The 25,357-nt window shown below is 38.6% G+C and overlaps 1 protein-coding gene across 4 annotated transcripts in view; it reads left to right on the top strand.

The window, feature by feature from the left end:
- LHPP (phospholysine phosphohistidine inorganic pyrophosphate phosphatase) overlaps positions 1 to 25,357 on the top strand; it is a 133,398-nt gene that overhangs the window by 14,306 nt on the left and 93,735 nt on the right. For all 4 annotated transcript variants that reach the window (XR_014492733.1, XM_083364535.1, XM_083364536.1 and 1 more), the window contains exons 2-5: positions 3,890 to 4,077; positions 5,944 to 6,097; positions 12,658 to 12,721; positions 14,646 to 14,738. Coding sequence is in view for 3 of the 4 variants with exons in the window: in XM_083364535.1 (XP_083220661.1) it covers positions 3,890 to 4,077; positions 5,944 to 6,097; positions 12,658 to 12,721; positions 14,646 to 14,738 (499 nt within the window). In the remaining variant the exon portion in view is untranslated. The remainder of the gene's footprint in view (positions 1 to 3,889; positions 4,078 to 5,943; positions 6,098 to 12,657; positions 12,722 to 14,645; positions 14,739 to 25,357) is intronic.

Below are 25,357 nucleotides of genomic sequence, written 5' to 3' on the forward strand. Positions count from 1 at the left end.
TGCTAATCCCTAATTTTTCCAGGCACAAGAGGGGGCACAGTTCTGAATTCCTTATGTTTGGGGTTGGGCGTGAAGGAGATATATGAAAATATTTTAAATTTCAGTGAGGAGCTGTCTCTGATGCTATACCAGTTCTTTGAACTGACCTTTACCTCATTCTGACAGAACAGGACAAGAATCTGAGTGACAGTGTCCCACAATGCAATTACTGTGCGTCAGATGAGCTGGTCCCTTACAAATCACCTCGAACTTTACACATCTGCTGGCTGTCAGCATCTGCCAGGTTCATTCACCCGAAAATAATGAAAAAAAACTCTCATTATTGTGCCATAACAGGTAAAGTGTTAGGACAATTATTGGACATCCTCAGTGACCTTGTACAGTCTTAGCCAACTGCCCTTGCCAACATTTTTTTGGGGTCAGCTTATGGGCATGTTAAATATGAACCCTGTTTTTGCCCTCTCATGCTGGATGACATAAAGGTTGTGACAAAAATTGGCAGATGGGGAAGAGAGATAGCGAAGGATCATGGTAAAGCACTGTTGCTTTCTAAATTGCTGCTGCGGCTCCTTTGCAAAAGCAGGATGAAAAGATTTAGACTTAACAGCTAAGGTGAATTGGAAATTTGAAGACTGAAGATCTGAGCTTGTGTTCATTTAGCGTGCCAAATTGTGTTTATTTCATTTGCCTTTGTTTTCCTATGGCTGAATAAATACGAAGCCATGGTTTGTATTCCCATAATTTGCTTAAATAAGCAACCGCTGGCTGCTTTCATAATACATGAAGGATAAAACATTATGTATGCTAAGTTCACTAAATAGACTAAAAAAACCCCAAATTATAGCTCATCATGATATGTAACCCTAGCCTATGCACGTCTTTAGTCTCAATAGCACTTGGATTTATATACCGCTTCATAGTGCTTTATAGGAGGGGTCCCCAACCCCCAGTCCATGGATCCATACTGAGTCACAGCATGCCAGCAACCAGTCCGTACAAACAAGCAAAGCCCCATCTGCAAGATGCAGGCAGCACACAACCCTCTCTCCACAGAACTAGTCCCAAAAGAAACGGTGCCCCAAAGGTTGGGGACTTCTGCTTTATAGCACTCTCTAAGTGGTTTATAGCATATTTCCTGCAACATCTAGGTCCTCATTTTACAGACCTTGGGAGGATGGAAAGCTGAGTCAACCGTGAGCCAGTCAGGATCGAATTCCCGTCTGAAGGCAGAGTCAGCCTGCAATACTGCATTCTAACCACTGCGCCAACAGGGCTCATCTAAAACAATAACAGGAAGTAATATGTTTATAATGGATGCTCTACTCCTGGGTTGCTTTTTCATCAGTACATTCCTAGTTTTGCAAAAGGTTAAAAGGGGGCAAGAGGTCCTGAATAATACAGAACAGCCTGAGATAAAGAAATATATTGCAAGCTTAAGTAAGCATTTAAAAATAACAAAAACATTGAGCAAAATATATTTGAACTAAAGGTTCAAAGGGATTTCAACTCTACTCTTCTTATCTGATATAATAAATCACTGTAGAGCAATATCATTTCCTCTTCTCCCAGAAGGGGTAAAGTGGTCACAAGGGGTGTTAATTAGTTATATAGAATGATGTTCCTCATTTTGAATGGGGAAAATATTATTTAATTTATTTGGATTACCGTATATCAGGAGTGTCAAACTCAATTTCACTGAGGGTCGCATCAGCATTGCGGTTGCCCTCAGGGGGCCGGGTGGGTATGGCCAGGGTGGGCATGGCCTACTGGGTGGGCGTGGCTAGAGTACATATGGCCTACTGGGTGGGCGTGGCCAGCTCTACATCGTTCGCATCAAGGGTGCCTATGGGGCCTGGGCAGGAGTGGGACAGATCTGAGAGTCTCTGGCAGAAGGAGGGTCTCTGGGCCAGGGCCAAGGCAGAGGGGGCCGTTCCCTAACTGTTTCCAGGATGGCTTCGTGGGCCGCATGAAACCACTTCACGGGCCAGATCCGGCCCCCGGGCCTTGTGTTTGACATGTCTGCCGTATATTTTAACTTCTAGGGAACTCATAGACCAGTGTAGTTCATGTCTTCTGAGAATGGGAGTTTTCTACCTGAGACAGCAAATTATCAGGGTAATTCTACCAATAGAGAGATACCATCTGAGAAGAATGGATTTGGCCCAAGTTTCTTTCTGCTCGCTTAAGTTTAACAAATTATCAGATGACCATAGAATCCAGGCAAAATTTCACATACAATATTTTTTTCCAAAAGATACAAATCTAATTTGTTTTTTATGTGAGGTTTGTGAAGTTCTTTGAATTTCATATAATTCCACTTAAAGTCTTTGTTTTTGTTTGTGAGTATGCATGAGGCTGGGCATGTATATTTATGTTGATTGTGCTTATATTCCAGTTTACACTATATTTGGAATAACAGATGTGAAGTGCTGTCATCTTAACTGTTGCTCCAATTGTTCATTGTTCTGAGAAGGTCACATCATAATTCATTAACAATAATTATTCCCTGGGTACACGTTATACTTCTTTATTCAATTGCTTCATTAGCTCATGACTAATTCTCACATTCGTTGCTCCAATCAGTGAATATATATTTATAACATACAAGTGGATGCTATTAGTTATAATATATTAACTGCCTAATTTAAAATAGAATAGCTATCTTTATGAAGGGCAATTAACCACTAACTATAATTGATAATTCACATACCTGTGATTAGGTAAGACAAATAATGCAAAAAGAAGGAATCTGGAGATGACATGTTTCAGTATTTTAAATGACAATGAGCTGTTTTTTCTACTACATTTTTTTAAAGAAGTACTCATGGAGGGTTGAATTGAAAAGTATCACAGATAGTATAAAATCATAATAACCATAAATTTGTTTTTAATGTATATTTTGATTTATTGGATAGGGTGTGTATCATCATTTTATTTTCTTACTGCCCCACCTCTTTTAAACATAGATCCCTAATAGCCAAAATTATATTTAAAATTATTTTAAAGAAGTAGGGCAGGAAGAGTACCTAGATGTGTTATACCACAACTTCTAAAATCTTATATCACTGGGCAAATCCAGCATCGATGAGGGGAGTTGTGGTCCAAAGCATTTGGTGGGAACTAGATAGTCTTATTTTGAAGTGCAAATTAAATCAACATCCATAGGATTCTGAATTTCATTTTTGTCCCATGCCTTGTACTACCAGGTTCTTTTTGGATTACTGTTGCCTAAATTGCATCTTTGTATATGAATACTGTATATGGCAAACTGGAAGGGGTTCCTAAACTGAAGATGGACAGCATCTGGCATTTACATATCTTGCAATATGATACTCTTCTATAAAACGGAATGTTGCTTTATGTGCAGCAATTCCAGTAATACAGAAAAGAATGTATATATTTGTATATTTTGCTGAGTGGGGAGATCCATTATAAGTCCTTTAGATAGAACAGAATAAAATAAAATTCAAAAAGAAAATGAATTAGAAATGGTATTGTTTGAAATGGAATCTTCAAGCTGTAAATATAGTAAAATACTTAACTTATAAAAAACAAGTAAATGGAATTGACGAGGTTGGTTTTGTTTTTAAAATTTGACGTCTCACCACTTAAGTGGCATTATTAATTATAGTGTTTGTACTAAAACACATTTTTTTCTTGAATTCTAACTATTGGTGACAGACAACCAGTATATATTGTATTATAAATATGTTAATCTTTTGTTATAATTACAAAACATAAATGTAAATTATTCATGGTATTGTGATTTACATTTCATCTAATTCTTTTTTAGCATGTACTTATAAATATAAGCTTTGACAAGTATACATTTAAATCCTACATTCTGTATAACTAATTAACTTAATAATATACTATTTTACTGTCACAGGATCAAGGCATCTGGTCTAAAGCTGCAGTTTTGCACTAATGAAACTCAAGCTACACGGGACAGATTTGTAAAAAAGTTGCAACATTTGGGTTTTGACATTGCAGTAAATGAAGTCACTGCTCCAGCACCTGCAGTATGTCGAATTCTGAAGGAGCGTAACCTGAGGCCTCACCTTCTTGTCCATGATGGTTTGCTAATGTTTAAAATTTTGCATATAAAGTAACTTCAGCCTAATGTGGGTTCACTTTAGATGTGTGCAATTCAAGAATGAAAGTGTTAATTTCACAAACTAAATTAGTTTTGGATTAATGGTTAGTTTAAGACAGACATGTCAAACCCGTGACATCATGTGACGTCGTGCGACGTATCAGAGCTTTTTTCCCATTGCCGGCAATGGGGTGGGCGCGGTTTTGTTGTGACGCATCCAGCCCGCGGGCCAGCAGTTTGACACCCCTGGTTTAAGACAACTGGAAGTCAAAACAAAACAAGAATCCCAGACTAACAATGAAAGTGGGCAGATGAGGTAATAACTGGATAATAAAATGGGATGAACATCTGATCTTTTGTAATCCATGTTTTCTGAAGTCGTGAAGCTGAGCATGGGATGAACATTCCTACCTCTCATGCTCTGCCAACTTTTCATTGAAAATCTTGGCATGTGTTCCTATTTCTTGATTTATTAATTAAGTAATCTGAATTTTGATTTAATATCTTCTAAAAATCTTCATGAATTTGCTGGTACAGGATGGGAGCAGAGGGGCAAATTGCTTACCTGTAGGTAGTATCTTCACAGCAAAGCTGGTACACAACAGAAACAATCTATTACCATATCTGAAACTTGTTTCTAGATTCATAAAATAGGTCCTTTTCTTTCTTTCTTTTTTATCTTCAAACAAATACGTAAACAATAATAAGGTTGTTTTCTGTTCTTTCCTATTGGGGAACAATGAAGATAAAACCTTCACCAGATTTCTTGTAATTTACAAGCAATTTTATTCTGCTTACTCTTGGACAATGTAAGCATTGTAAGAAAGTGTTTCAAAATGTTTTCTTCCTGAAGCATTTTTTTTAAACTCATGTCTTCTTTTTAGCCTTCAGTTCTGCTTTGTTCACATACAAGTTCTGAACTTGAAGTTCAGAAACATGACTTGAGGGAGTAGATGTGTCCTCTTCTTGGTTTAAACTTCATTCATGTCATGTTGAACTGCAACCACAGGATATCAGGTTGACAATAAAAGTCGGTTGTCTCCTTACCACCTCATAGATACATTTATTTGATTTCCAGGGTATCAAAGCCATTTTTGCTTTCTGGGCAAGATTTTTGGAAATGACAATGTCAGGTGAAAGAAGGATAGAATTCATGCTACCTATATACAAGAATCTGCACCACTAACATTCAAGGTGAATTGGCAACAGATTGGTGTCAATGGACGTTCAAGGCAAATTGGCACCAGATTGATGTCAATGGACATTGAAGGTGAATTGGCACCAGATTGGTGTCAATGAACGTTCAAGGCGAATTGGCACCAGATTGGTGTCAATGGACATTGAAGGTGAATTGGCACCAGATAAGAGTCAATAGACTCTTAGGTCTCCAGGGGCGTAGAAATTTCAAACTCATGACGAGTTTGACCCCGCCCTCAGGCTCAGCCTGGCCATCTCCTATAGACAAGGTATTCAGGATAGAAATATATGGCATGCATTTTTTTTCATCTCTTGTCAGTTAGCTTGTATTTGGAGCCTGCTGAACATGCTCCCTCTGCACTCTCTAATTTTTTTTTTTTACATTTATTTATCAGGAAAAAATTAGATTGTCTGAGCCTGTTAATAACTCTTATAGGTGTGGATGGTACTGTTTTGGCTATACTGGACAAAACTGAGTACATTTTTGATTTATAAATTAACATTTATACTGTAGCCTTTGAAGGAGAGAGTATACAGCTCTGGTAATGTTCGAGCTGTTTTAACTCAATAGGCCTAAGTTACTATGAACTTGGAAATAAGCATAAGTTGTCATGAAATATAAAAGTATATATTTGTTTATTACTCCTTAGATCTCATTCCTGAATTTTCTGATACTGATAAAACAAACCCTAACTGTGTAGTAATTGGGGATGCAGCAGACAACTTTTCCTACAGAAATCTGAATGATGCTTTCCAAATCCTCATAAGCCTGGAAAATCCAGTTCTGCTGTCTTTGGGAAGAGGGTAAGTTAATAAGTATACAGGGAGTGCAGAATTATTAGGCAAGTTGTATTTTTGAGGATTAATTTTATTATTGAACAACAACCATGTTCTCAATGAACCCAAAAAACTCATTAATATCAAAGCTGAATATTTTTGGAAGTAGTTTTTAGTTTGTTTTTAGTTATAGCTATTTTAGGGGGATATCTGTGTGTGCAGGTGACTATTACTGTGCATAATTATTAGGCAACTTAACAAAAAACAAATATATACCCATTTCAATTATTTATTTTTACCAGTGAAACCAATATAACATCTCAACATTCACAAATATACATTTCTGACATTCAAAAACATAACAAAAACAAATCAGTGACCAATATAGCCACCTTTCTTTGCAAGGACACTCAAAAGCCTGCCATCCATGGATTCTGTCAGTGTTTTGATCTGTTCACCATCAACATTGCGTGCAGCAGCAACCACAGCCTCCCAGACACTGTTCAGAGAGGTGTACTGTTTTCCCTCCTTGTAAATCTCACATTTGATGATGGACCACAGGTTCTCAATGGGGTTCAGATCAGGTGAACAAGGAGGCCATGTCATTAGATTTCCTTCTTTTATACCCTTTCTTGCCAGCCACGCTGTGGAGTACTTGGACGCGTGTGATGGAGCATTGTCCTGCATGAAAATCATGTTTTTCTTGAAGGATGCAGACTTCTTCCTGTACCACTGCTTGAAGAAGGTGTCTTCCAGAAACTGGCAGTAGGACTGGGAGTTGAGCTTGACTCCATCCTCAACCCGAAAAGGCCCCACAAGCTCATCTTTGATGATACCAGCCCAAACCAGTACTCCACCTCCACCTTGCTGGCGTCTGAGTCGGACTGGAGCTCTCTGCCCTTTACCAATCCAGCCACGGGCCCATCCATCTGGCCCATCAAGACTCACTCTCATTTCATCAGTCCATAAAACCTTAGAAAAATCAGTCTTGAGATATTTCTTGGCCCAGTCTTGACGTTTCAGCTTGTGTGTCTTGTTCAGTGGTGGTCGTCTTTCAGCCTTTCTTACCTTGGCCATGTCTCTGAGTATTGCACACCTTGTGCTTTTGGGCACTCCAGTGATGTTGCAGCTCTGAAATATGGCCAAACTGGTGGCAAGTGGCATCTTGGCAGCTGCACGCTTGACTTTTCTCAGTTCATGGGCAGTTATTTTGCGCCTTGGTTTCTCCACACGCTTCTTGCGACCCTGTTGACTATTTTGAATGAAACGCTTGATTGTTCGATGATCACGCTTCAGAAGCTTTGCAATTTTAAGAGTGCTGCATCCCTCTGCAAGATATCTCACTATTTTTGACTTTTCTGAGCCTGTCAAGTCCTTCTTTTGACCCATTTTGCCAAAGGAAAGGAAGTTGCCTAATAATTATGCACACCTGATACAGGGTGTTGATGTCATTAGACCACACCCCTTCTCATTACAGAGATGCACATCACCTAATATGCTTAATTGGTAGTAGGCTTTCGAGCCTATACAGCTTGGAGTAAGACAACATGCATAAAGAGGATGATGTGGTCAAAATACTCATTTGCCTAATAATTCTGCACTGCCTGTAGTTCTGAAAAACTTTAAAACTAGTAATGTTTGTTTGATGTCCATACCTTTTTCAAGACCTAACTGCCTTCTTGGAAGCTTGTAAGGTGGTCCAAAGATGTTTCCCAAATGCCCAACAATTTTGGTGGTGAAGACAGAGGTAAAGGATTAATTGACTTTCTTTTCCTTTAGTCAGTTTTGACATCTGTATGTCAATCGAGTGAAAAGAGTTTTGTCCCAGTCATCCCATCTTTCTGATATATCCCTTGAATGGCTGGTCCACTGTGTCCAGCAGTAGGGCAACTCATGCTGTCCTTGTGTGAAGCTAAAAAAGGGCTAGTAAGATCAAACAAATTGTGGTATAATCTCCTTTGCCAATTTTCTTTTCTGAACCTATATATTTTTTATTATGGATGCTAATGTTCTTTGTTGGTATCTTTTTTTCCTCAGCATCTTTTTTTCTTTCTCTTTTTATTGTGCACCTATATTCTTTTGTCAATGTACAGGTAGTGCTCGACTTACGATGGGCCACTTAACGACTGTTTGAAGTTACGACAGACCCCCCCAACATCTATTTTATGACCCAATTTAAAAATTTTGACAAGTGCACACCCTCCCACAGTCATTTGTTCGCATTTAGGGTGCTTGGCAACTGGCTCATCTTTATAGCTGTTTGCAGTATCCTAGGGTCATGTGACCAAAATTTGTAACATTTTTTACTGGTTTCCGGTGTTTACTTCTGGTTTCTGGTAAAAAATGCCCCATGCCCAAATTGACTCACTTAATGACTGCGATGTTTGCTTAATGGCTGTAGTCTTTGCGTACTGACTGTGGCATTTGCTTAATGAACACCGCAAAAATTGGATCTGGTCATGCAGTGATGGCTTAACAACCGCAACAATTTATAACCTTAATCCTAGGCTCAATTATGGTCCTACGTCAAGGACTACCTATGTTCCGTTGTCTTTCCCTCATTTGTCCATTTTTTTAAAGAAAATAATGTTGAACAATAAGTAGAGGTGGGAGGGATGAAATAGTTGCTCAGCCCTGGGAATAGAGAAAGGAATAAACAAGAGATATAGAGGAATCCTGTTTGGGCCATATTGTCCTTAAAAAGGGCAATGAAGTCTTTCTCAGACTTTCAGGATTCTGTTAATATACCCTAGAGCAGGGGTCCCCAGCCCCCAGTCTGTGGACCGGTATCGGGCCGTGGCATGCCAGCAACCAGTCCGCACAAACAAGCAAAGCCCCATCCTTGGGACGCAGGCAGCACACAAAACAGACACTCTCCAGTCTGTGGAAGAACTGTTCTCCACAGAACCGGTCCCTGGTGCCCAAAAGGTTGGGGACCTCTGGCCTAGAATGATGTCACGTATGCTTCTTTGGAGCAGGTGGTTGCCTCAGTACCTTGTTGGAACTGAGGGCAGTTAGACTCACAAGTCTTTCTGGGGAAAGTCATGTCATGCCTTCAGGAACACAGTAAATAGCTGGTGATTATACTGGCTATAATTGACAGCTAGGTGCAAAATGGGGATCACTAAACAATGAGTCAGGAGGATGTTGGAGAAGGGCTTTGTCTCAGTCTGCCTTCTTTCCTGACTCATCATTTGAACTGTTGTTTAATTGCATCCAATAGCAGGACTATCTCTTCATCAATATATTAAGCAAAAAAGGACTAGCAAGTAACAGTAACGTTGGCTTTCGCTCCCTATGTTTGCATGTGGCATTAAAGGAACCAAGCTTAAGTATTTTTAAGTAGGAAAATGAATAATAAAAGTCACTAAACTGTCTCTGAGATTCAACTGCATGGATGCCGTTGTAGTTCAAGTACTGCAGAAGTCATGAATGCTTCAGAAATCCTTATCAAACCAGTAAGAATGTACAGAAACGTATTTTGAAAACATTACTTGTTATTATAAAAACATTCAGATATTTAGAATTTGTTAGTAGGGGGTTGGCCTGGAAGAGGCCCCTTCCTTCTCTGTTATTCTGTATTCTGTAAAACTCAAATATGGTTTGATATACAATAATTAGAACTGCTAATTAGGGAATTCTGTTGAAAGCAACTTCAGTGAAAGGAGGGTAGTCATTTACAAACAAAATAATCACTTGCAAACACTCTTAAACTTGGGTAGGATTTCTGAGTAAGATGTACAGCATATTAAATCTTGTTCTTATAACCTTATTCACGTTAGCTGTACCATAATGCCAGCTGTACTTCTACTTCTAAGTAACTGCTCCCTACAGAGATGTTAGAAGAAAGTAGGGATCACGTTTGAGTTAACTGTGTCAAGCATATTAAGTGGAATATATTTTATAATGGGCATCAGCTTTAGTTCCTCTTGCAAGATCTTGTACAGATCACAACTGTGATCTGTCTTAGAGTTGTGAGTGCTGATGGTATGGATTTTGCCTTCCATTTGATGCCCTCTCAGCAGCTTTTCTCATGAGTTACTAATATTAGGTAAAATATAGCCGTGTTAATAATGTTCATTTCTTTAACTTGCTTTAGGAAAAAAACCCCAGAAATTCTTTCCGCTAAAGTTTTAGTGTAGGCTCTTGAAAGCTAGAGTATTAGAGTGACTGAAGCAGAATGCTGTCCTTGTGGAAATGGAGTGATTTACATTTAGCATCTGTTTTGGGTTGAGAGCGGGAATTGGCTTTGTAATTTCCTCTGTCATGCCACTGTCAGAAAATTAAGCTGTTTACGCTAGACTATAGAAGGTTAATGGCTGTTCTAGCAAAGGTCAAGTGGTCATTTTAAAGAGAGGCTCTGCTGATTAATCGAAAATGGCAGAAGGATATAGCATAAAATCTTATCTGACTGTTCATCCTATGCATTTTTGCTCCTTACCTGTTTGTTTAGGAAGTTAAAAAAACAGTTGAATTGTACAGTTCTCTCTTTTTATTGTTTTAATACAAAAAGAAAGATATAGACTGAATCATATTTTGAATGTTTGCTAAAAAAAAAAAGTCAGCTGCCGAGCCTCTTCACCAAACATACAATGAGGGAAAAAAGTATTTGATCCCCTGCTGATTTTGTACATTTGCCCACTGACAAAGGAACGATCGGTCTATAATTTTAATAGTAGGTTTACTATGACAGAATAACAACAAAAAAATCCAGAAGAATGCATTTCAAAAAAGTTATAAATTGATTTGCTTTTTGATGAGTGAAATAAGTATTTGATCCCCTATTTATCAGCAAGATTTCTGGCTCCTAGGTGTTTTTTTATACAGGTAACAAGCTGAGATTAGAAGCACTCTCCTAAAGGGAGTGCTCCTAATTTCAACTTGTTAGCTGTATAAAAGACACCTGTCCACAGAAGCAATCAATCAATCAATCAATCAGATTACAACTCTCTACCATGACCAAGACCAAAGAGCTGTCCAAGGATGTCAGGGACAAGATTGTAGACCTACACAAGGCTGGAATGGGCTACAAGACTATCACCAAGCAGCTTGGTGAGAAGGTGACAACAGTTGGTGCGATTATTCACAAATGGAAGAAACCCAAAATAACTGTCAATCTCCCTTGGTCTGGGGCTCCATGCAAGATCCCACCTCTTGGAGCTTCAACGATCATGAGAATGGTGAGGAATCAGCCCAGAACTACATGGGAGGATCTTTTCAATGATCTCAAGGCAGCTGGGACCATAGTCACTAAGAAAACAATTGGTAACACACTCTGCCGTGAAGAACTGAAATCCTGCAGCACTTGCAAGCTCCCCCTGCTTAAGAAAGCATATGTACAGGTCCGTCTGAAGTTTGCCAATGAACATCTGAATGATTCAGAGGAGAACTGGGTGAAAGTGTTATGGTCAGATGAGACCAAAATCAAGCTCTTTGGCATCAACTCAACTCACTGTGTTTGGAGGAGGAGGAATGCTGCCCATGACCCCAAGAACACCATCCCCACCATCAAACATGGAGGTAGAAACATTATGCATTGGGGGTGTTTTTCTGCTTAGGGGACATCGGGCCATGTACCATCAAATCTTGGATGAGAACCTCCTTCCCTCAGCCAGGGCATTGAAAATTGGTTGTGGATGGGTATTCCAGCATGAAAATGACCCAAAACACATGGCCAAGACATCAAAGGTTTGGCTCAAGAAGAAGCACATTAAGGTTCTGGAGTGGCCTAGCCAGTCTCCAGATCTTAATCCCATAGAAAATCTGTGGAGGGAGCTGAACATTTGAGCTGCCAAATGTCAGCCTCCAAACCTTAATGACTTGGAGAGGATCTCCAAAGAGGAGTGGGACAAAATCCCTCCTGAGATGTGAGCAACCTGGTGGCCAATTACAAGAAACATCTGACCTCTGTGATTGCCAACAAGGGTTTTGCCACCAAGTACTGAGTTATGTTTTGCAAAGGGATCAAATATTTATTTCACTCATTAAAATGCAAATCAATTTGTAACTTTTTTGAAATGCATTTTTCTGGATTTTTTTGTTGTTATTCTGTCTCTCCCTCTTAAAATAAACCTACCATTAAAATTATAGACTGATCATTTCTTTGTCAGTGGGCAAATGTACAAAATCAGCAGGGGATCAAATAATTTTTTTCCTCACTATAGTTCTTTGGAATAACTTCTCCCTTAGCATTTTCAAAGAAATTGGGATTAGAATGGGTCTGCCAGCTTAAGGGACTGCTGGAACTGTTTTCACTAAGCAATGTAGGCATGTAGTTTTCAACTTTCAACCACATTGCTTAATAATGGAGATTCTCGTCCCAATTAGCATTATTAAATGAGGACTACTTGCATAATAGCTTATCATTTTCAATAGGACCATTTGTTGTTTTGGCTACATACTTATGTATCTATTCTATTCAGCATTTTGTCATATTTACCTTTTAAGACTTTATTTATATTCTATTTAAAGCTAATTATTGCCAAATCTATCACCTTTGGAGACAGAGTAAATGCAGAATGCTGGGTGGATTAAAGGATCAAATGTTTGAAATACTGCATTTTAAATCTGCATATTTTTAATTTCAGACGCTATTATAAAGAAACAGATGGACTAAAACTTGATGTTGGAGCATACATGAAAGCACTGGAGGTATTTTATTGTTTTAGCACATAATGTGCTTTGTTCCAGCAGAAGTTTCACTAATATATTTATTTATTTTATTAAAACATTTATATACTACTGAACATTTTTTGCATGCTGTTAAAAGAATCGGAGCAGTTGACAGTAAAACAGAGAACAATAAAACAAAGAATATAGATAATGAAATGCATAACCCCTAAATGATCAAACTGGAAAAGCAGCCCAGATTCATCATGTGTGCCAGAAGCTCATTGAAACACTTACTGCATTATATATCTGTGTTTGTCTTAATTGGTATGTTGTTGCAAATGAATTCATGGTTTTTTATGCTAGGAATTCCAGATGAAATTCAGTGTGTGTGTGTGTGTACGTGTACACCCACACCACAATATCTGCCTGTCTGTTCGTCTGTCTACCTCGGTGCTCTTTTGCCAGTTGTAGAAAAAAGCCAACTTCCCTCAATTGAGTTTGAACTTTAGGTTCTTTCACTTAATACATCAGAGACAGGAGTGGAAAACGAGCTGCTTTCTAGATGTTGCTACACTAGGCCTCAGAGCAGTCCCAGCAGTGAGGGGTGTTAACATAACATCTGGCCCAAAGGTTCAACGAGTACATTTACTATCAAAGAAATAAAAAGTGTGTTGCAGTGCAGAATAAAAATGGATTTGAGAAGTTGGGAACTTCCTTTTATATAGATGTTAAAATCCTAAGGTGTTCTAAACTGTAGGGGCAAATATGAGCCCCCTTACTAACTTCTGTATCTAATTTTATAGGGTTTTTTTCCTTCAAACTGATGTCTTCCATACTGTAGGTGTTACATTTCCCAGGATTCCCAGCCAGCATGGCCAGTGGGATGTGTAATGAGCCCTGGTGGCACAGTTGTTAGAATGTAGTATTGCAGGCTAACTCTGCCAACTGCCAGCAGTTTGATCCTGACTGGCTCAAGGTTGACTCAGCCTTCCATCTTTCCGAAGTCGGTAAAAGGAGGACCCAGATTGTTGGGGGCAATATGTTAATTCTGTAAACCACTCAGAGAGGGCTGTAATGTACTATGAAGCAGTATATAAGTCTAAATGCTATTGCTATTGCTTTCCTGTGATATTCCAAGTTGACATGTGAAGAGTAGCTTTAATTTATGAACGATTTATCCCCAAAAACAAGAACTGCTGGTCAACTCGCAGGCACAGGATATTCATTTATTTTCCCAGAATAAAAAAGATATAGGTATGACACAGCAGTTAATGGTTCCAACTGCACCAAGTAGAATGACACAGGACCTAGCCAGAGAAAAGAGATAGGATTTAAAAAACAACAACAATGTTTTTCAACTAATTCAAAACAAAACATGGCAAATTTTTTGGCCAAGACAAGTCTTTGGTAGACTACCTCACAAGCTCTTATTCATCTTCCTTGGTGGGAGGTATATAGCCAACCACCGTTCAGAGTGCTGATGTTTACAATGAAATCCTGCATAGCAGAACATCCAACTTAGTGCCAAGTGGGATTGGTTGTGTACATATAACCTGAATGGGGCATCTGGAGCTTATGACCCCAGTTGGGACCAGAACTTTGATATTTAATTCGAAACATTAAAATGGCTATACTTCTTCCCAAAGTTGTTTTTCCTGCTCGTCTACTTAGACCAAGATGGTTGAATATACCAAGTATGTGAAAGAACAGCAGAACCTTTCCCCCTCTAATAAATTCTCTATGGATTTCTGTGAAACACATCTTGTATCTTCAAAGGTGTATCTTTAAAAATTGGACATAAGCCCTGGAGATTATTGTTCATATTTCTACAAATAGTATTCCAACCTTAAACTGTGCTTTAGCATGTTACCATCATTTGAATGTCAATAACTAGGAAGCAAGTAATGTGTATAAGTCAGACACTTTTGAAAGATAACAGTGTTATTTTTGTCCTATTGCCTAGTACGCCTGTGATATTCAAGCTGAGGTAGTGGGAAAACCAGCCAAAATGTTTTTCCAGTCAGCTTTGACAGAAATGGGCATTGAACCTCACCAGGTAAGATTTCTGAACATCATCAGGGTTGATTTTACCAGCATTGGGAGGATAAAGTGTTTCATTGGGGAAGAAATATGAAAGCAGTTCATATCAAAAGTTGCACAAAAACGTAATAAACTTTGAATTTGCAGGAATTTCTTTCTCTTTGAAAATAAAATCTGCTTCAATTCATTTCTCCCATGTTAAATTGTTCATACAGGCAGATAATAACATATAGAAAAGTTTCTAAAGCTCCAGTTGGCACTGGAATATTATGTGGAGCTGAATTCTAAATTTCCACCCAGTGGCCAGAAGTAAAATTAATGCTCAGTAATAGTTATAATGAAAAGTTATATTCTCTTTCCCAACAAGCACTAATAATTTACTTGATGAAAATTTTGAAGAAAGCCCCTGCCAAAACTACTGAATATAGTTTTTCAGAAGCATGTACATTCATTAAAATTATTATTAAGCAATAAACTAAAGAGGCATCTTTAAATAAGCAATAATCATAGGAGATTTATTATTTTTGTTTTTATTTTAATTTAATTTAATTTAATTTATTAATATTTCTATACCGCCCTTCTCCCGAAGGACTCAGGGCGGTGTACAGGGCAAGAATAAAACATAAAGTTACAAAAATTAAAAAGTTATTAAATACATGCCCATAAAAAACAATAAATACATTAATAAAACCCCCAATAAAATAATACTAAAAACCCCAACAATCCCACCCTCAGGCCAGGCCGGCTTGTTCGAACAGGTATGTTTTCAGATTGCGGCGAAAGGAGCGAAGATCTGGCGCCGTCCGGAGCTCAACCGGTAACTGGTTCCATAGCTCCGGGGCGCCTGTATTGTCCTTTGTTTCATAATGGAAGTTGTCCAGAGTTATCTGGAATTGGGCAGCCTCTAAATTTAATCAAGAATCCTAGAGTTAAATTAATCTTCAATTCAAATATTTACTTCAAATATTCAGCAGAATTGTAGACCATATAACTACAGTAGATCTTGCTTCTCCTGAAGAAGCTTCTTGGATGAGAATCAAAACATCTTCAAGGAAAAACAAAGTCCAGTTGCCTCTTGAAAAAACAACTTTGGGATGTCTTGCTTCATTTGTATCAAAATTGGGGCTAAGTTCAAACCTGACTGATGGGTTGATTAATTGTCATCAGATTAGTGCTGACTCCTTGTGACCACATGCATGGATTCTCTCCACTAAGTCTTTTAAACGTCTCGTACTTCATCGCTGCTGTAGTCATATTCATGCATCTTGCCACCGATCATTCTCTTTTTCCTGCAACATTATGGACTTCTCATAATGCAATAGATCTCCATCTATTGCAATACAATAGTTGGAGTCTCATTAGTGCTCTGAGTGAGATTCCTGGGTTGGATTTGTTCTAGGATCCAGTTGCTGGTTTGCCTGGCTGTACATCGTACCCTTCAGAGTTTTCTGTAATACCATAACGGTGGTAATATTTGTATCCTGCTTCTTCTATATCTAGCTTTTCAATTCATAGAGTTTCATAGGGATTTTTTTTGCCTGAACCTAATTAAGGCCAAAATTGTAAGTCAAGAAAAGTCTTTTGTACTGAAATTTGTCTATATGTGGCATACTCCTAAATGTTTTCCAATGGTGTTGAGAAGCTTATTGTCCTGGCCTCACCAGATTTTAAGGTTGCAGGAAATCTTAAGGCGTATATCGCATTGTAAGTTTAGTCCATGTCATACAGGTAGCTATCAAGAGCATGTCATATGACCTTTCCCTAAAAATGCCCCCAGGGATTCTTTGTAACTACTGATACAACTTGGCATCTTTTTCTGACACTAAATTCAATTGGGCTCTTAGTTTAAAGTAAACAATCTAGATATCTCTAATTTTGCTAGATGACATTCTTCCTGAAAAATGGTACTTGTTCTGTGATATTTTCAACCAGTCAGCTATTGGAAGACCGCTCTCTTGTTCTTTCTTTCTAGCTATCTCTCAGCTAAGCTATTTGTTTTGCTTTTTGTAATCTTTCTTCTCAGTTCAATCCTTCAACATTCTTAACAGTTTTTGTCCTGCGTCTCTAGACATTTTCCAATTTGTTGCTATCTTTCTGGCAGTGAGTTGGCTAAGTCTGAACACAGTTTCCACTTGTACTAATCCATTAATCCCAACTCTGAAAACCTGACAAGACAAAATCTTTTTCAAAAAAATCAGTAAAATGTATTTGTTAAAAAAAATAGTGGCAAGATTTTGAAAGAATTCTGTAGAGTGATTGTTTCAAAAAGCAAATAATTGAGAAACTATGCAGGAGATAAGTGAGGTGCCGGATGGTGGCATAGACCTTCCTCCTTGTTCCTCCCTCCATTCCAAGCAGGCAGGTAAGTGACTGCTATTGGGTAGGAAATGGAACATGGGATTGCAAGACTGGCTGGGAAACTGTCAGAGAATGTTGAGAATAAACATAGTGAAGATAATATGACCAAAGCAGCAGTGCAGCAGCAGCAAGTAACACTGAAGCAGCCAGAACATTCTCAAATGTCATTCCCTTGAGTCCTAGATTTTGGACACATTCTATACAGTAGCCCATTTGAGATACTTTTTTGTATTTGAGATACAAAAAAATTTGCCCTATGATGGACCATTTTGACCAGTTAAAGGTCGCAACAAAGAGAATTTTAATAGTATAGTCAGTGCATCAATACAGCTTTTCTAGTTGTATTCCAAAAGGAATGGAGTGCAGAAGGTTGATAATGGCTACTTTACAACACTATGGTCATTATCTGTTAAAGTTTTTTTTTACAAGTTTAGATTAAAATTAGTATATTTGATGTTTTATAAAAAAAATTAGATGTTCACTTTTTGAGTGCCTGGGTACCATTTATTGTACCTACTGAATTTGGGGATCTGATTCTGTTTTTCTCCAATCTGTATAGCATCTCCCCCTCTTAAAATTAAAAAAAAATATATCTTTACTCTCACCCTGATTTAGTTATACTATTCCAACTTACTTGTTATGAATAATACAAATCAGAATGTGAAAGCATAAATACAGATGCTACTGGAAATGAAAATATTACCTCCTGCAAAAATGTATCTGAGTGATACTTGAAAAAGACACTTTATGTGCATGTCAGTCCCTGCCTAAGGTAATAAAATGAAGACTAGAGTGATGACTTTCATCATAAAATGTTCAGGTCCATTTATGTATTGCACTTAAATATGCCATTAACTGCATCATTAAATCACTGTAAATCTCCATCTGTGCTTTGTTAAACTTGTTATAGTCTTCATCTGTCTTCATTTTGCCCCTACATCATCTTCAATCATCTTGCCTCTATAGTGGCTAAAGTTGAAAATTTTAGGGAGTTACTTTAATCAGTAAAGTTATCACCAATCATTTCCCTTGATAACTGCTTTATAAAGTGATCCTGCCTTTGCTTGCTTCAGCTGAGGTGTTTTCAAATGATTCTTGGAATGGAAGAGTCTCCCTAAAGTCCAATTTTCATTTTAACTTTTCCTGAATAGCTTCGGGGAAGTAGAGATTGTTGGAATTACTTTAATAGATATGAAATTTAAAACCCTTAAAGGTAACTAGGCTCTTCTTATGATTCAGTAATATGACAAAGAATAATCCACCTTTAAAAGTTATAGAAATAGCCTAATACTGATTATTTTTTAAAGTTGTATCAGTGATTTTTACTGCATTACGATAACACCAAAATCATGTTAAGGTTCCAATAACTTAATATCGTAATAAATAGAGTCTGTTGGTAGTAAATTGTCCTATTCCAGACATGTCAAACTCAAGGCCCATAGGCCAGATTGGTCCCGTGACGTGTTTAGATCTGGCCTGCAAGCAGACTAGGAGGAGGAGGTGATTGAGTAGTTACCTACCTCCTCGCTTCTTCAGGTGTCTTGTCAGTGGCAGAAGCGCTAGCAGAGGACGGGCAGCGGGAGCTCTCCAACATGTGGAGCTGTGCAGCAGTGGTAACTGCAGGAGCGGGTGAGCATGGCTAAAGCACCCTCTGCCTGAGAGCGAGTGGCTGGTGAGGGAAGGAAAGAGAGGGAAGGAAAGGACAGAAGATGCTTGGGTCATGTGTTTCTTCAATTCTCATCCCTCTGTGCCTCGCCGCCTTTCCTCCCTTTGTCTGTACTGCACATTCCTACAAGTAGCCACTCGCCTCAAAGACTTTTCCCCAAAGACGTGAGGAAACATGACACAGGAGGTTCACACACGCTGGGCCTGGGCCAAAGCTAGTCAAGAAACTCAAGCCAGGCCCTGCTGAAGTGCATGTGCTTCCTTTGAAGCTGCTACTGCCCCTCCAGGTGAGAGATCTGCTGGCCCTTTGAGGGCAACCATAATGCTGATGCAGCCCTCAATGAAATTGAGTTTGACACTCCTGACCTATTCTAATGAGAGTTATAATAGGTTACACAAGTATGTGCTTGCATCTAGTGGCAGTTGCAGATTTCTGATTCTGATAAAGCCAAAAATAGATTAAAAAAGTAAGATTGCAGCTACAGTAATAGTCATTACTGTAATTCTCTCACCTTGTCCTAATGTCACTATGCTAAATTGAAATCAAGAATGTCATTTGCATAGTCTGAGCCATCTGCTTGACACAACACATCCTGAATCATCTATCCAGTGGGCAATACAAGATTTGCATTTGTGGTACTCTAGGAGACTCAGTTGAGCAGGAGTACTTGTAGTTAACTAGCGAGGCAGAGAATCCAAATTTGCTTCTGAAGATCTTCCATGCCACTAATAGTTTTACTCTCTAATTCCTCAAAAGCAAATTACCGCTCCCAGCCTTAGATTACTGAAGACAACTCAAGCCAAGGAGGCTCCTTCTTTCCAGCAAACCAATAGGGAAGTACGAAGAATCCCAGTCATGCATTGTCCCATTTCCATCCATGTCTTTCCTTTACTTCGTGGGCTCACTGAATTCCAAAAATAAGAAAGAACAAAAATGAAGGGGTGATTTTGAGGAATGATGCAAAGCAGCCATATCACTATTTTTCTTCAGATCCCAATATTGGAGAAGTGGGTTGAGGAACAGGAAAACGTGGCCTGCCCACAGGTTCTGCTGAGCTTCTGAGTTGCAATGGGAAAGGTCAGTGACTCAACCTGTGGTCCGTGGACCCCTGAGGGGCTGCAACGTTATCACAGGAGGTCTGCGAAGGCTTGAGGAAAAGTTATGATTTAATTCTTGAATTAAGTCTGGGGGTCTGTGGCCATAGTCCATGGCCACAAAAGGTATTTAAAGGGGGTCCATGGTGAAGAAAAAGTTGAGAAACACGGGGATAGTTGTGTTGGGGTTTTTTTCAATACACCAAAGCCAGAAAGAAATTAGTTGAGCTGCCAAAGACAGACAATACCATGAAATCATAAAGATGGACAGCAGTTTCTGGAAAGGTGCTTAGAGTCCACGTAAAAATACCCTCTAATTCTGGAATGCTGCCTCTCCCTCTGGAAATGATATCATTCATGTTTTACTTCTTGTTTTTTTTCCCATTAAAAACAAAGCAGCTGATTTTTTTAAAACTCTTGAGTTTTAACATTTTTTAAAATAGAAAAATTACCACTATTACAACTGCATAAATGATAATAGAAAGCAGCTCAAGGAAAAAGGAATTTGGGTTTGGCCATTGATCCATCCAGCTTTTTATTGTTTCTCTGCCTTTACAAACTAGTTTTATGTGACTTCATAGAGAACTCCTTTCATGTCATGTCATAGCAAGATGTTGAACTGGTTTGAGAGTTGTATGTAAAGCATGTGCTGTAATTGCGAGTTCACATTTTTTTTTCTCTTGTTGCCTCAAGCTGTAGCCTCCTTGAAATTCTGTCATAACCAATAGATCCATTGGCCTAATCTCTGACAGATGATGTTATAGTTCATTCATACACGGGCAAATAAGGAAAAGTGTTTCAGAGAAAAATAGAGAAGAAAACGGTACGAGGATGAAAGATTGTTCTCCAAGCTTTAGGTTGGATTCCGAACGTTTCGTTACCAGGCTAGGTAACATCTTCAGCGGCGTTTAGGGGATGTCTGTTCAGCTTCTCACTGATGACTCACACCTGACCCATTGATAATTCACACCCTCCAACAACCTCCCCATCACAAGACCATCACAAGCCTCTCTCTGTTGATTCACACCTGACCCATCACAAGACCCTCACTTAGCACACCCACACCTGAAGCCCTTATAAACAGAAGAGAACTTTCACCCTTATCCTACACCTGAGCTACAGATATTCGCCACTACAGAAAACAGTATTACATGTATTGGGCAATTGTGAAACCTCAGTTTATTTTATATTAATAAATATATATTTCATAAAGATTTCATACCTTACCAGGGGTTATCACCTGCTGTCCATATGGTTTCTGTGAATGCTAATACATAAAGCAACTCTGCTACTTGAGCATTTATATGACATAATTTTAAAATACAGTATCTCTGCATGCTACAGGTTTGGGCTAGAGCATGGGAAACCCAGCTTGACAATACAGCGTGGCAACATAGCTCTTAATGCGTTTCTCTCTTTCTCCCATATCTTTATCCTTTCTTGCAGAACGATTGTGAGGATGAAAGTCATTTTCAGCCACCTTGAATAAATCTTGAGATTTAATTGTCACGGAAAATAAATACACAATGCTGCATCAAAATAGTTGAAGGAGAAAAAATTGTCAACCTATATCTCTTAAGTCCCCTCCCCCATAATGTCCCACTTGTCGGGCAACCATTTTGCGTACACAAAAATGGACCTCTTCTACATTGTAAACTGATCAGCATTTGAGATGTTAAGCTAAATAAAATGTCATAGAATGATTTTTTCCCCCCGTTCTTTTTTCCTTCCTGAGCTACTTTCTTCCTTGCAATTTTACAATTGCTACTATATTTCTCCTCTACTAAATTTAAAGGAACGCCTGTTTGGGGTAGTGTTTAAGGCATCAGGCTAGAAATTAACAGTCCATGAGTTCTAGTTCTGCTTTGGGCATGAAGCCAGCTGGGTTATCTTGGGCTAGTCACTTTATCTCAAGCCTAGGAAGAAGGGATTGGCAAACCTCTTTCAAAATCTTGCCAAGAAAACTGCAGGGATTTAGCCAGGTAATTACCAGGGGTTAGCACTGACTCAGAGGAACTATAGTTGTATATAAAAGAGCCTAGGCTGAGAAAGTGTGCTTAGCTAAGCAATAGTAAATTTCTGAACAACACATAATTTTTAACTTGCTTGTTCCAGTTTTCCTTCCTTCCTTCCTTCCTCCCTCCCTCCCTCCCTCCCTCCCTCCCTCCCTCCCTCTCAACTCAAGGCAGCGAACATATCCAACACACCTTTCTCATGCTATTTTCTCCACAACAACAATCCTGTGAGATGGGTTGGACTGAGAGAAAGTGAGTGGCCCAGGATCATATAGCTGGTTTCCATGGCTAAGGCAAGATTTTAAGTCACTGTCTCCCACTTTCTAGCCTGGTGCCTTCATCACTAGATCAAACCTCCTTATGGTCTCACATGAACCGGTTTGTGATTTCAGAAAAGAGTAGCTTTTTTTCATCTTCTTCCTTTGTCTAAATGAGACTATTTTGGTATAACAAGAAAAGTTATTTTACAATGGCCACAGTATAGAACAGGTCTGAGTTAGGCTGCAGTCTCTCTCTGTGTGTGTGTGTGTGTGTGTGTGTGTGTGTGTGTGTTACACACACACACATATTCCAGTGAACTCAGAGAGGCTTACTTATGAGCAGACATATATAATTGTGCTATTTATTTTGTAATTCACCTTTTAGTTCTTCAGTTTTCCTCACAATAACAGAGATTTCTGGAAGTACATTTCTTTATCGTTATATTGATCAGCGCACATTCCATTTTTTCATAATTACTAAATTTGTCAGAAACCACTGTTGACTTCGTATAAAATGTGTTGGGCAAAGTTGAATTCTTGTTTTGGCCTTGAGCAAGCAAGTGACCTTTTCAGTTTTATCTTCTCTGTTTCTCCTCCTTCTTTTCTCTTCTTTTTGCTTCCTATCTGGCTGCCAGAGAAGAAGTTAAACCTGGGTTTGACAGGTAGAGTTTTTTTTTATTTCCCCTGACAGTGCACCTCTTGACCTCTATCTTCTTGCCAATGATTTTTTTAAATCCTAAATGATTTGGGAATAATTGCTCCTCCTTTAGTGATTATTGCCCTTCACCGATAGTAAATCTGTGAAATCCCAAGAGCCCAGAGGACATTTTTGTATGCGTCTACCACAAGCTGGCTTGGATAGGCTCTACTGCTCAAGTGCAGCTGCACTTTCAGTGCGGATGGCTTTCTTACGCGAAAACTTCTCTATAAACAGAATGAAACATTTTACTCTCACACAGACACCTTCTTAATTGCAGCACGAAAAGACTTGATTCCTCTGGAAGCCTCCTTATCTGTTTCTCTGACTTGTATTAATCTTCCACAGGGCTTTTATAAATTAGAAGAAAACTATTTCTATAAAGCCTTAATAGAAAAGCCATAAAGGAATATTAGCAGATCCTTGCCGCGTCAATTCAGCAGACCACAAATCTAACTTGGCTCCCAGAATTAATTGAATTTGAAATGTCTGTCCTGCAGCTTCCTCAGATTTATATACGGTACTTAGTTGTTGGTTTGCCTAAGCAGTCAGCACAATGCACAATGAAAAAAAAAGGAGCTTACTAAAGCTATTCATTTATTGTTTTAGGGAACTGTTCTTTTTCAAGCAACTTAAAATCTGCTCAACGAACTCAATGCAGGCAGTCCTTGACTTACAACTGTTCATTTAGTGACCATTCAAAGTTACAACAGTGCTAAAAAAGTGAGTTACAACTAGGACTCATACTTAACAATTGTTGCAGCATCCCACACTCATGTAGTCAAAAATTTGGATGCTTGACAACTGGCATGTATTTATGACAGTTGTAGTGTCCCAGGGACATGTGATCACTATTTGTAACCTTATGAAACAGCTTCCAACAAGCAAAGTCAATGAAGGAAGCCGGCTTAACAACAGCATGATTCACCTAATTTGTTAACTGTGGCAAAAAAGATTGCAAAATCACTTAACTACCTTGCTTAGTAATGGAAATTCTGGTACCAATTGTCATAAGTCAAGGACTACATGTCGGTGGCTTAAATATCTGTTGTTTTAGGGTGGATATCTCTATGAAATATCTTTAGTTACTTGCCATACCTGTTTTTTGTATATATGATAATGATATGAGTTATAGGAAATATGATAGGGTGGACTAATCTGCATTTAGTTGCCAGGCTGATCTTGCTTTTCCATGCTCAGTTCATGCTCATCTTTTGTATGTAACCCAGTGTGATTCGACATTTTGGTCTGCATTCACTCTTTTGGTCAGTCTGCAAGTGAATTGCAGAACTAGGAAAATGACTTTTTTGCATGTATTCAATGTCTTCACTGTCAATTGTCATTCTGATACTTCCATTCCTTGCAGTGGTCATGAGCTCGGTCTTTTTGTTGTTGAGGAAGAGGCCAAATTTCTCACAAACATCTTTAATTCTTTTGATCAGATGTTTCAAGTTTTCTTCGGTTTCTGAGAGAATTATGTCGTCAGCCTACCAAAAATTGTTAACATTCCTACCTCCAATGTTTACTCCAGTTTTGATTCTTCAAGTTCCACTTCCTCATGATCACTCCAGCATATAGGCCCTTGTTGTTTGGTAGTTGAATCATTGCACACACAACTTCTTCTTGAAGGATAGCTGGTTCTATTTTTGCTTTCCTTTCTTCATCATCCTGAGGAGCATGGCTGGCATGGCTATACGCCAAAGGCGCATGGAACACTGTTAGCCTTCCACTGAAGTGGTACCTATTAACTACTCGCATTTGCATGCTTTCAAACTGCTAGGTGGGCAGGAGTTGGGGCAGGAATGGGAGTTCATACCATTGTGTGGTGCTTGGCTCACACACCTGGGCTGTCATCTTTCCAGCTGACAAGCTCAGCACCTTTAAAGGCTGAACCATTGCACTTAGAGGAACCTACATGGAACATTCAGGAGTCTACAGGAATTGGCAGTACAGGAATAGAAACTAGAAGATATTGTATTTATGTTTCAAGTTAACAAATAAATAATGTGATTAGGAGGTAAACTTGCATAAGTTTTCATAGGTTGTTCAGAAAGATATACTTCAGCCCTGGCAATACCTATATATAATTATTGGGATAGACTAGATATATAGACCCTAGTCTATCTTTCTTTCTGCTTTAGAGGCAGACTTTGTTTTTCTCTTTGTCTAGTTTTTGTTTAAATGATATTTGGACATAAATACGGGGGATATTTAATTGTGAAAATGTAAGTGTTAAACTGTGGCTTTTGTGGGTTTTTTTGTTTTGTTTTGTTTGTTTTACTTTTTTCATAGCAAAAGGTCCTCATAGTCACTGCTGCGGTTCCCTTGCAACAATTCCTGGAATGATTAGGTAATGTCCTGTGGATACCTGACCCACCTAGAAAATGCTGCATAGGACAATAAGTCTCTGAGAAACACCTTTGAGTTGGGATGGGTTTTTTTGCTATAGAAAAGAACAAGAAAATGCCAAGACCACCAAACACTTTGAACCATAAAAAAAAAGAGGAAAGACAAGTTGATCAGACTTCATTTCTTCTATCATCTT

This window comes from Vipera ursinii, assembly GCF_947247035.1.
Source record: "Vipera ursinii genome assembly, chromosome: 5".
Classification (NCBI taxonomy): Eukaryota; Metazoa; Chordata; class Lepidosauria; order Squamata; family Viperidae; genus Vipera; species Vipera ursinii.